The 12120-nt window shown below is 55.4% G+C and overlaps 1 protein-coding gene across 2 annotated transcripts in view; it reads left to right on the top strand.

The window, feature by feature from the left end:
* The window catches only part of E2F1 (E2F transcription factor 1), a 22469-nt gene extending 10349 nt beyond the window's left edge, over positions 1-12120 (top strand). The window contains exons 1-7 of one of the 2 annotated variants that reach the window (XM_069548328.1): positions 2699-3136; positions 7691-7781; positions 8152-8371; positions 9179-9331; positions 10252-10366; positions 10467-10692; positions 10811-12120. In XM_069548328.1, the coding sequence (XP_069404429.1) occupies positions 2876-3136; positions 7691-7781; positions 8152-8371; positions 9179-9331; positions 10252-10366; positions 10467-10692; positions 10811-11058 (1314 nt within the window). In that variant the 5' untranslated portion in view covers positions 2699-2875 and the 3' untranslated portion in view covers positions 11059-12120. Of the gene's footprint in view, positions 1-2698; positions 3137-7690; positions 7782-8151; positions 8372-9178; positions 9332-10251; positions 10367-10466; positions 10693-10810 lie in introns of those variants that run through there. The other variant, XM_069548329.1, reaches the window with a different exon arrangement.

The following is a 12120-nucleotide window of genomic DNA, read 5'->3' as shown; positions in this document are numbered from 1 at the left end:
TGGGGTATTTACAGAGGGGGTTGTACTTGAAGGGCAGGCCCTGGATTTTACAGTAGAAGACTTCTATTCTGCTGTGTGACCTTGAGCAGCGAGTGCCCCTCTCTGAGCCTCCTTCCTGCGCCATGTAGATAAATGAGCTTCACTTATTTATCAGGTCGAAAGGAGATCATCAGTGGAATTACTGGCTACCCAGTAATTGTGGATTTTTATTTTGAAGCCCAAGAACTGTAGAGAACAGGCTTATCAGGATACCTCGGGCTTGGGGCTAAGAGGCTCTATCTTAGAAAGCCTTTGCTACTTTCAAGTGCGTATTAATAGATGCAGAAGGACCTTATCTCTGAGTTCACGCTGGAAATTCTGCTCTTCACTCCTTTTTGCTACAGGACAGGAGAGCTTGTGGGAAGGAGGGTACCTGCTTTGACCTAGGAGATTGTGTACTGGAATAATTTAGGGAGGGCAGGGCGTTGAAAATCCCCAGGCTTTGGTCTTATCGAGTCTGAATAATAAGCTTTTTCATTGGCTAGGTAAGCTCATGGCCTTTAGGTCTCAGTTTCCTCATCCTAAACGGGACAATAATAATGGTATCTGTCTTCCTTCACCGGGAACCAGTACAGTGCTTGGTATATAATAGGTGCCTGATAAATGTTTGCTGAATGACTGTTGGGCATGAAAGGGCTTCACAGAATTAATGCTACTGTTGTTGAGCCCCTTTGGGAATGTGTGAAGGAAGGAAATTCCCTCTGAAGTGGGAATGCTGCTGGCTTCTCTTACCCTCTTGTCAGGATCTGGCTTGGCTATTTAGAATGAGACCTACCATTCTAGTGGGAGCTTCTCGAACTGGGGAGGGAGGAGGGGGACAGGTCAACCCTGAGGCTGGAAATCCATTGCCTGCCAGATTGTGTCACTGGCTGGTTCACTCCTGAATAGGCTTCAGTTTTCCCTTCTGTACTGTAAGAAGCTTATTTAGTCTCTCTGGTCCCTTCTAGTGCTCATATAGTCTGGGATTTGTGATGAGTAATTTCACAGACTGCTTAGGAAACTCCTGTTGTGTTCCTAAACCACCCCATCTTAATAGTTTTTGAAACACTTTCAGATCCCTTATACTTTTCATCCACATGGCAACCCTGGAAGGTGAGGTGGGGGAATGGCAGTGAGCCCATTTTACAGATGAGGAAACTGAGGCTATTAAGTGTCTGCAAGGTGCTGTAATTTGAGGCTGCCCCACACATTTTGGTTATACAAGTACACTGATTTGTTCTCCAATGTGAACGTACATAAAAATCACCTGGCATGAGAGTAGGGGTTTGCTTGTGAAAATGATGCCTGGGCACTTAGATTCTAAATTGGCAGGGATGGGGTGGGCCCATAGTTAACAAGCACCCAGGTGATTCTGAGACCTGGGACATTCCAGGTAGCCTCCAGTGTGAGCCTGTTTCTTTTTACAGTCCTTCTCTGCACCTACTGTGGACCAGGCCAGTGCTGGGAAGAGGCCCTATTGGAGCTCCCAGTCTGATAAGGAAAGCAGATAAAGAGATCCAGTGTGCCCGCTCAGTGGTGGAACAGAAGTGGGGGTGGACAGTGGAGGAAGCGAGTAACTTCAATACTTGAGTGTTCCCTGGAAGAAGTGATATTTATATGGGGCCTAGGGATCTCATTCTTGACTGCGTCTTAGTGTTTTTTTTTCCCCTGATGGGTCAGTCCCCACCAGATGGCAGGCAAGTTCATAGAAATCATCAAGCCTTTTGCATCTCTGCCCTTAGTGCTGGCACAGAGCCTGGCATAGAGGAGAGGACAGTACTGCTCAAATCAGCTGATCTGAGCAATGAGAAATGGCTGATGGAGAGGTCCCAGGGCCTCCGGATTAAATGCATTTTCATGCTCAGCATACTCACCTCCTCCCTTTGTGAGATCTAACATGGAATTAATAGTGAAAATTCCACATCATGTTGTAAATGCTTGTACCTGTTTCTCTCTTCCCTTTTTCACTAAACTGTGAGTTCCTTAGCGCCAAGAGTCAAGAATGGGGCTTAGAGCCGGCTCTCAAAACGTTTGTTGAACGAGTGAATCAGTTCACGCAGAAGTTGTGCATAGGGTACTGGAGTTTCCAGCTATAGGAGGGCTTGTAGAAAAGCCCAGAGCTGTATTGGGCCAGATATCCCTCCCCGTTTTCTGACAGCTCCCTTTTGCTTGGGCTCTGGGTGAGAGGAATAGGGTGAGCACACGATTTGAAAGTGAACGGCTTTGGTGACGGAAGTTGAGGGAGAAGTGGCCGGAGCTTGGAGGTGGGCCTGAGAACCGAGAAGAGAGGAGGGGCAGTTTCTAGAGATCTGGCCGAGAGTGTCGGGGCCACAGGTGAGAGTTATCGGGGTCACGTGGGGTCTGCTGACGTTGAGATATGCTTAATGGACATTCTGTCCTCAACTTACAGGCATCGGCCAGATGGGGGTGCGTCGGGGAGGGGGTGGGGCCACCACTCCTCGGACAGGGGCCGTCCCCTCTGAGGGCGGGGAGTGCGAACGCGCCTGGCACCGCCCCGACAAAGCCTGCGCGCGCCCCGACCCCCGATTGGTCGTGCTCCCTCGCGCCGCCGCCCCGTCCCGCCCTCCGCCGCCGGACCGGCGCGCTGCAGCCAATGGGTGACGTCGCCGTCGCCTCCGTCACAGTCCGGGCAGCCAATGGTGGTAGCGCTCGGCGGCTCGTGGCTCTTTCGCGGCAAAAAGGATTTGGCGCGTAAAAGTGGCCGGGACTTTGCAGGCAGCGGCGGCCGGGGGCGGAGCGGGATCCGGAGCGGGATCTAGCCCTCGCCTCGGCCTGCCGCCATGGGCCCGCGCCGCCGCCGCCGACTGCCACCCGGGCCGCGCGGGCCGTGAGCGCCATGGCCGTGGCCGGGGCCCCCGCGGGCGGCCCTTGCGCGCCGGCGCTGGAGGCCTTGCTCGGGGCCGGCGCGCTGCGGCTGCTCGACTCCTCGCAGATCGTCATCATCTCCACCGCGCAGGACGCCAGCGCCCCGCCGGCCCCCGCCGGCCCCGCCGCACCGGCCGCCGGCCCCCGGGACCCTGACCTGCTGCTCTTCGCCACGCCGCAGGCGCCCCGGCCCACACCCAGCGCGCCGCGCCCCGCGCTCGGCCGCCCGCCGGTACGGACATCAGGGACACTGGGCTGAGTGCGCTGCCTTGGACCCCTGCGCAGACCCGGGCGGGGCGCAATGTTTGGCCCGGCGGCAGCGGGGGCGGGGGAGGGTGGGCTGAGGCGTCCAGGCTGGGCGGTGCCGAGCCTGGGTTGGGCCTCGGGGCTCCGCCCTGGGGTGCGGGGTGACCTCGGGCCAGTCCTTGTTTGCTGCTCTGTGCTGTGGGCCTCAGCTTCCTCGCCGGAGCAGACTCAATGATAATAATGGTCCACGTGTATTCAGCTGTCGCTGACTGCATGCCAGGCCTTTGGCTGACTTCAAGGCAGCTAAAACTCACATCCATGCTGTGAGCTCGGTGTTGTCACTGTGCCCATCTGAACTGTGCCCAGAGAGGGGAAGTGGCTTGCCCCCTGGTCACAAGGCTGCAAGTGGGATTTAAACTGAGGCCTGCTGGCTTCAGACCATAACTTGTGGCTGGGTGGTGGGCATGGCTGCTTGGGGAGGTCAAAGTGGGGTGTTCTGGGACCAGTCCGTAGAAGAGCCATTGAGGAGACCCTCCTTCCTGCCTCTGGGACTGCCAGGTGCAGGCCTGGCCCTCCAGGCCTCTGGGGACAGGCTGCCTGGCTGGGAGGCCTTCTCTGCAGGGGCGGGGGTAACTGGGCCAGCTGCTGATCCCCTCCCTCTGCCTGTCCTTCCATCTGCCACCCTCCCAGGCCCTGGTTGCCATGGAACCTCATTAATCAGGCAGGCAGACCCCCGGGCCCCAGTGGAAGTCCTGGGTGGGCTAGGCCTCTGGGAGCTGGCGAGGAGGCCCCCAGTACCAGGAGAGAGTAAATGCCCCAGGGATATCCCTTGATAAAGTGCTCCCTGCACAGCGAGAGGCTAAAGACAGTTGAGACTAGGGGGCCCAGAGAGGTGTCTGAATTAGGAGGTGGGGGGAAGGAGGGGGCGGAGGCCTAGAGCTTGGTCCTGTGGGCTGCAGGACAGGGCGTGGAGACCAGTTTGACTGGTGCAGCCTGTGGGTAAAGTTAGGGCATGGATGGGCAGGCAGGATGGGGTCTCAGCACAGTTGGCTGAGCAAGTTGAGGCAGGGAGGCAGGGCCCAGGGCAAGGAGGTGGAAGCCCAACTGCTGATGGAGGCCTGGGTAGCAGCTGGTCCCTGAGACATCCCAACAAGGTTCCCCCGACCCCTTTGGCCCCCTGCCCAGTACATCCTTCCTTCCGGAATCACTGAGATGCTAATAATAACAATAGGAGGCACCATTGTTTTGAGACTGTTTTGTGAGTTAGGCCATGTGCCAAGCACTTTACTCAATTAACTCATTTAACCCTGTCAACAGCTTTCCCGTTTTACAGATAGGGAAACTGAGGCTTAGAGATGTTAGAACCTTCCCTGGTGAGTCAGCTCATGAGTGGTGGGACCAGACCAGATTTCCTGAGTGGTTAACTGCTGGCATGCCTTACTTCCTGGAGATGCTAATAGAGATTGTAGGAAGCCCAGGGTCCCTTCCTCCAAATGAGTGAGAGGGAGGGAAGTTGCACAGGGTGGGTCCCCTGATTGGTCTCCTATACCCCAGCAACGTGTCCCTGCAGGTACCAGCTTGGAGCCTGATCGAGTAGCCTCCATTTAGCTGATGGACAGGTGCTTAGGCTCAGGTCCTGCCCTTGGGCAATGGAGCTTCAGGCTTAGAGGGACAGCCAGGGACTGGGATCAGGAAGTTTGCCCTCTGCTCCACACCCGGGGTGTCAGGGGCAGCCTCACTGGGTCTGAGCATTCCATTCATTCAGCAGTTGTTAGTGAGTGCCTCTGAGGTTCTAGGCACAGGCACGTAAAGAGCCTCTGCTGTCACAGTACTTAAGGGCTAGTACGTGTTTTCTGCCGTGAGCAGGAGTAGGGCCCAGTACCACCTTGCTGCTGTAGTTCAGAAACATGGGCCCAGCTTTTGCTGTGCAACACCTCCTAACATTGTACCTGTGAGTAGCCACTGGCTATCTGAGCTGTGGCCTCCACTCACCCTCTGCACTAGCATTTGTTTGGGGGCAGTCCTTGAAACAAGCTACAGGCTCAGCTTCTGCACAAGTGAGCATTCATTGAGTACCTCCTGCCTACAAAGCTCTGTGCAATTCAACCATTCCTCCTGGCTCTTCCGGTCCACATCTCCCCTGTTGTCATGGCTCTTAAAAAACAAACTGGATATAATGCATATTTACTATGGAAGAGATGCGAAAGTTGAGGGGGACAAGATCCCCAGCCCCATCCATTTTTTCTTTTTTCTCTTCCTGTGTTCCGATAGCACATCATCCCCACTTTAGAGACAAGGCAGCAATTCCTCATGGTCCTCACCCTGATACCAAGGTTGCTCTTGAAATGGATTCTATAATAATACAGACTGAAGCAGAGAAAATGGTTTCATGAGCTTTTTGATCCCGAAAAGGGATCACATAAACGGATTGCTTCTTAACCGTGTTTTTCTTGTCAATATGTCTTTGGGAGTTTTGTATCAACCTGCCCCCATCCTTCTTGACAGCAGTGTGGTATTCCAAGGGCTGGATGAACCAGTTTTTGTGGCCTCTCCCATGGATAGGTATTTGAGTCATCCGGATTTCTTTCATCCCTGCTTTTTGGGTCCCTGTGCCTGCATCTCTGAGTGTGGCATGGATCCGCCTTCAGCTTGGGCACCCTTTTGCGAGGACAGGAAGGAGGCAAAGGGTGCGGTTGGCTGGAACATGCAAGAGTTCAGAGCTCTGGGGCGAGGCTGGAGAGCGGGTACATTGTGGTTTGGCTTGCGGGAGCCTGGCTTCCGGATGAACCTCTGCCCAGCCCACTAAGGTTCGAATCCTGACTCCACCTCACTGTGTGACCTCTGCGAGGTGCAGACTCCTCAGGAAGTGGAAGTCATCAGAACCCCTGCTGCAAGGCGGCTGGAGGTTGTCGGTGATCACACACAGGTGAAGCAGTTACCTAGCAGTGCTCAGGACACAGGAAGCAGTCAGCATGCATTAGCTCTGATATTGGCAGACGCCTGAGGAAATCCACGAGTGCCTATGTGAGAGTATCTGAGTCCGGCAGCATGTGGGGCGATTCATTCAGCAAACGTGCTGATGCCCAGACCTTATGTGCAGGGATTATTCAGACCCAGTGCCCGCCTCTGAGGGGCTCCCTGGCCTCTGGGTGAGACAAACACACTTGCAGAAATTTGTGGCGAGAGACCATGTGGGAAAGGGTTGGGTTTGCAGCCGTCCTGAGGGAGATGAGGCTCAGTTTCTATTGCGCGATTGATTGAAAAGACTGAGGTGATGAGTAAGGTGCCTCTCTGGAGGGGGAAGCGTTGGTGTGAACTGGGAGGGAGGGAGGCGAGGGCCAGCCAGGGAGGGACCAGCATGGGCTAAGGCTTGGAGGTGCAGGTCTGTGAAGAAACTCAGAAGCTCAGCAGAAGTTCCTGTGGGAAAAGTGGTGGCAGATGAGGGTACTAAGGTGGAGGGGACAGACGGAGGCAGGGAGACCAGTGGGAAGACAGCTGGGTGGTCCAGATAGGAGGTGCCAGTGGCTGTGGTGATGGGATTTTTGGCAGCTAGATGCGATGAGGGCAGTGGATGGGCCTGAACCAGGTTCTAGCTCAGGAAACCCTGTGGGTGGCAGAGGGGCAGGTATTGCTGGTTTGGGTCAGAATATGAGGGAGATGCCTGTGAAATCCCCAGGGCAGTCTCCATCCTCGTGCGGGAATCCTGGCTCTGGCACTTCCTGCCTGTATCACCTTGAGTCTTTCTGGGCTTCGGTTGTCCTACCTGTAAAATGGGGCCATGATTGTGCTGCCGTATTCACAGACAAATCAGAAACCAGAGAGAGGTAGTTACCCCCTTAGGAGATCAGTATCCCAATGGCTTAAGACATCAGACATTTGTTATATGGTTTCTGAGGGTGGGAAATTTAGTGGTGACTTGGCTGGGTGCTTGTGGCTGAGGACCTCTTCTGAGGTTAGTGCCAAAATGTTGGCCCGGCTGCAGTCATCAGAAGGCATGACCAGGAGGATGTGTTTCTAAGCCTGCCCGTGTTGCTGTTGGGGGCAGGGCTTTAGTTTCTTGCCACTTGGGCCTCCTTAGGGCTACCTGAGTGCCTACGTGACATGGCCGCTAGCTCCAACCACGAGGGAGAGATCAAATAAAGGACAAGGAGGAAGCTACAATACCTGTGTGACCCTGTCTCAGGTGTGACATACTGTCACTTCCACCACATTCTGTTCATTAGAAGCGAGTTACCAGATCGGGCCCGTACTTAAGGGAACATTAGGCTCCATCTGCTGAAAAGAGGAGAAGCAAAAAAATTTGCAGACTACCACAGGTCCCCCAGGGAGGTAGTAGCGGAACTGGGGCTTGAACTTCTGCCTTCCAGTTGAGTGTTCTGTCCTGTGGGGTAGGATCATGCTTCCTGGGACGCCCCCTCACTCACACTCCTGGGCATCCTGGTCGAGCAGGGGGCGGCCCAGGAGCACCCGGTCCTCAGCCAGGTCTCTTGTGGCCCCACTCTCCTGGTTACTGGGCATCCTCCCATTGTTTTTGCCATAGGTGAAGCGGAGGCTGAACCTGGAAACTGACCATCAATACCTGGCCGAGAGCAGCGGGCCAGCTCGGGGCAGAGGCCGCCACCCAGGAAAAGGTAGCCCCAGGGCTTGGGCTCAGGCAGGCCCCCTGGCCAGACCCACATTGAGGGGACGTGGACAGACAGGCATGCTTGCAGAGTAAGCTCTGGTCTGTCAGGCCTGGGTCTGATCCAGGCCTTGGGGGGCCCCAAGGGGCAGCTGGAGTGGCCACCTGGCATGGCTTCCCCAAGCCCTAGGGGGTGGGAAGTTCCCCAGCCGGAAGAGGAATGCTGTGGTTGGCAGGCAGCAGTCATGGGGCTTCCCTGCTTGGCCCTCACCAAAGGGAAGGAACCATCTGCCCCCTGCCATCCTGCTGCCCTGCTATTGCCAGGGAGCCCAGTGTGGCTGGGGTTGGTGCTCAGAGACCTTGTCCTGCCTGGCCTCCAGGTGTGAAGTCCCCAGGGGAGAAGTCACGCTATGAAACATCGTTGAACCTGACCACCAAACGCTTCTTGGAGTTACTGAGCCGCTCGGCCGATGGGGTGGTCGACCTGAACTGGGCGGCTGAGGTGCTGAAGGTGCAGAAACGGCGCATCTACGACATCACCAACGTCCTGGAGGGCATCCAGCTCATCGCCAAGAAGTCCAAGAACCACATCCAGTGGCTGTAGGTACCAGCTGGACAGGAGGGTAGGCGGAGGCCTGGGGTGGGCTGGGCCAGAGGAGCTGAGAGCCATACCTGCTGCGGCTGCCCACTTCCCCATCTTAACAGCTGGGCAAACCAAGGTTTAGAGAGGAGAGCTGGCTTCCGTGAGGTGATGGATGCAGGAAAGAACACAAATCTTACCTATCTAGCTCAGCACAACTTTCCATTTCTTCACCTGGGTAACCACCATCTGGATAAGGATAAGGAACATTTCCAGCAGCCCAGAAACTTCCTCTGTGCCCCTTCCCAGACATTGTCCCTTCCTCATACCACCCAGGTGACCACTGTTCTGGCTTCTGTTGCTGTTGATGAGCTTGGCTAACACAGCTGTTTTATTCTGGTTAATTCTTAGTTTTTTTTCCCTCCGTTTTCGCCTCTTTCCCCGGTCATCTTACTACGCTCTGACACATTTGTGTTTTCAGTTTTGGGTAAATATTCCATTCTACATCGATTTATTTATTTATTTTCTTTTCACTTGATATGTCTTACAAATGCTTCCATTTTTGCATCTAATGCATCCATGTCTTTTTACACAACTACAGAGTGTTCCACGGCATGTCTGCCCTCGTGTACTTATCCAGCCCCCTACAAGAGCCAGTGTTCACAGACATTCAGGCCCAACTCTGAACCCAGCCAGTCTGCCTTGGAAGCCTGGCTGAAGAGCCGGGCTGTGAGGGGCAGGGGGCAGCAGCAGACTGGTTGCTGAGGGTCACAGCTCCAGGGAAGAGGGGCTGGGAGCTGCTGACCCCTCCCGTTGCCTCCTGGCAGAGGCAACCATGCAACGGTGGGGATCGGTGGGCGGCTTGAAGGATTGACCCAGGACCTCCAGCAACTGCAGGAGAGCGAGCAGCAGCTGGATCACCTGCTCCACATCTGCAGCACCCAGCTGCGTCTGCTCTCCGAGGATGCGGACAGCCAGCGATATCCTTGAACTGCCTGGAGGGTCACCAGGGCCCCATCTAAGTGGGAGTGGAGGGCCTTACCTTGGGCCCTGGATTCAGGAAAGAGTTCTGGCTTTGGATACCGGTCCTGGCTCAGCATTCACTCCCAGTGTGACACTGGACAAGTTACTTAACCTCTCTGAGTCTCAGCTTCCTCTGGAAAAGGGGAAAAACAATCCTACTTCAAAGCTTTTCGGATTAAAACCAGAAAAGCTAATATCAGTAATAACTGGTTTATTTAACACAGGGATAACATTTATTTAATACAGGGATTTAATACCTGGTTGTAGCTTCAAGGTTAGAGTTGCTTTTATTTGCAAAAATATAAACTTTATTTTGAAAGAAGTTATGTTTATACATTTTGGAGATAACGGCTCAGACGGTAAAGAATCTGCCTGCAGTGTGGGAGACCCGGGTTTGATCCCTGGGTCAGGAGGATTCCCTGGAAAAGAGAATGGCAACCCATTCCAGTATTCTTGCCTGGAGAATTCCATGGACAGAGGAGCCTGGTGGACTATAGTCCATGAGGTCATAGAGTCAGACATGACTGAGAATTTAACACTTACACACACACACACACACACACACACACTAATTGACATCAAGGTCATGGGTCAGAATAAATTCTTAGGACTATGCCTGGATTTAAGTAATTTTTATGAAATGATTATAGGCAGCTGTCATTACCTTGAGCTTCAATAGGTAGAGTGATCTCATTGTATAGATGTAGAAGCAGGCTCAAGGGCATGAGATCTGCTTGACCCCCAACCATGTGCCAGGCCTTGGAGTGGGTGATGCAGAGGACAGGTGTGACTAGGCAGCGATGGGCTCTGCCTTCTGAGCTGTCTGGGTGGGTGGCCCCCAAAGGCCAAAGATCATGTGGTCCTTGACTCCACCAACCCTGGCCTATGTGACCTGCCAGGACCTTCGTAGCATTGCAGACCCTGCAGAGCAGATGGTCATGGTGATCAAGGCCCCCCCTGAGACCCAGCTCCAAGCCGTGGACTCCTCGGAGGTGAGACCTGGGAGTCTAGACGGGACCAGGATGGACTGGACTGGGCTGGGCTGGTAGTCCAGCTGAGCCTCAGTTTACCCTGCCTGCTACCTCCATCCAGAACTTTCAGATCTCCCTTAAGAGCAAACAAGGCCCCATCGACGTTTTCCTGTGCCCTGAGGAGAGTGTGGGCGGAACCAGCCCTGGAAAGACCCCGTCCCAGGGGGCAGCTTCGGGGGAGGAGGAGAGGGCAGCTGACCTTGCCACCGCGGTGCCACCACCACCGTCGTCACCTCCCTCATCCCCTGCCACGGATCCCAGTCAGTCCCTGCTCAGCCTGGAGCAAGGTTGGTGAAGGCCGGGTGGGCAGGGTGGGCCCGGCCCCTCCCCGAGGTGGGTGGGCAGGTGTGTCAGCCCCTCCCTGCCGGGGGTGTCCCCGGCTGTGATGCTCCTGCATCTCCCCAGAGCCTCTGCTTTCCCGGATGGGTGGCCTGCGGGCCCCCGTGGACGAGGACCACCTGTCCCCACTCGTGGCGGCCGACTCACTCCTGGAGCACGTGAAGGAGGACTTCTCCGGCCTCCTCCCCGAGGAGTTCATCAGCCTGTCGCCCCCCCACGAGGCCCTCGACTACCACTTTGGCCTCGAGGAGGGTGAGGGCATCAGAGACCTCTTCGACTGTGACTTTGGGGACCTCACTCCCCTGGATTTCTGACGGGGCTCAGGGGGACCAGGGCCTCCTGAGATGCCCACCCCGTCTCTGCAGCCCTGGAGCCCCCCGCCCCTGGCCGTCCTAGCCTAATTGGAAACATTTAATTTATGCCCCTCTCTCCTACCTCCAGAGGCTTCTAGCTCTGGAGCCTGGCTCCTGCCAGGAGGCTGAGCAAGCCAGGAAGGGAAGAATTCTGTTTGTGGTGTTTGTGCATGCACCCAAGCCCCGACGTGTGTGTCCACGGGGTGAGTGGTGTGTGAGCATGTGTGTGTGCATGTCCCGGGGAATGAAGGTGAACACATCTGTGCGTGCACTGAAAACACGCCCCAGTGTGTCCACGTGTGTGTGCATGAGTCCATGTGTGCGCGTGGTGGGGGCTCTAACTGCACTTTTGGTCTTCTTGCTCCAGGGGCCCCATGAGGCCCAGGGTGGCCACCTGCCCCCAGAATCCTGTGTGCTGACCAGGCCAGGTGGCGAGGCCTTGGCCTGCTTGTTGGCAGGACAGCGAGAGCACTTCTATCGTCTTAAAGGTTTTTCTGATTGAAGCTTTAATGGAGCGTTATTTATTTATCAAGGCCTTTTTGGCAAGCTTGGGGCATCAGCAAAGGGTAGGAGGGATGTGGGACTGGTGCCGCAACTCCCTTACTCCCTGAGTGAGGGCAGGGGTCCTTGAGCTGTTCTTTGCCCCACTCCGAAGGAGCTGAGGCCTGAGTGGTTTATTTATTCGGAAAGCGAGGGAGGGAGACACAGACTGACTGACTGACAGCCATGGGTGGATTGAGGGGGTGGTCCCTCCCGACGGGGTCCCTGCAGGGCCCCAGCTGCCCCCAGGATGGATGTGAGATGGGAGAGGTGAGTGGGGGACCTTCACTGACAGGGTGGGCGGGAGGGGTGGGGTGAAGGGCCTCCCCCCCCAGCCCAGACCACAGGGGCCCTTCCTGTGGCGTTTGAAGTGCCCCCTCCACCCTACTTCTTGCTCTGCCCCACCCTCCAATCTGCACTTTGATTTGCCTTCCTAACAGCTCTGTTCCCTCTGCTTTGGTTTTAATAAATATATTGATGGTG

The sequence above is a fragment of the Ovis canadensis genome, chromosome 13 (genome assembly GCF_042477335.2).
Source record: "Ovis canadensis isolate MfBH-ARS-UI-01 breed Bighorn chromosome 13, ARS-UI_OviCan_v2, whole genome shotgun sequence".
NCBI lineage: Eukaryota > Metazoa > Chordata > Mammalia > Artiodactyla > Bovidae > Ovis > Ovis canadensis.
This window is presented reverse-complemented; position numbering and strand designations above follow the sequence as displayed.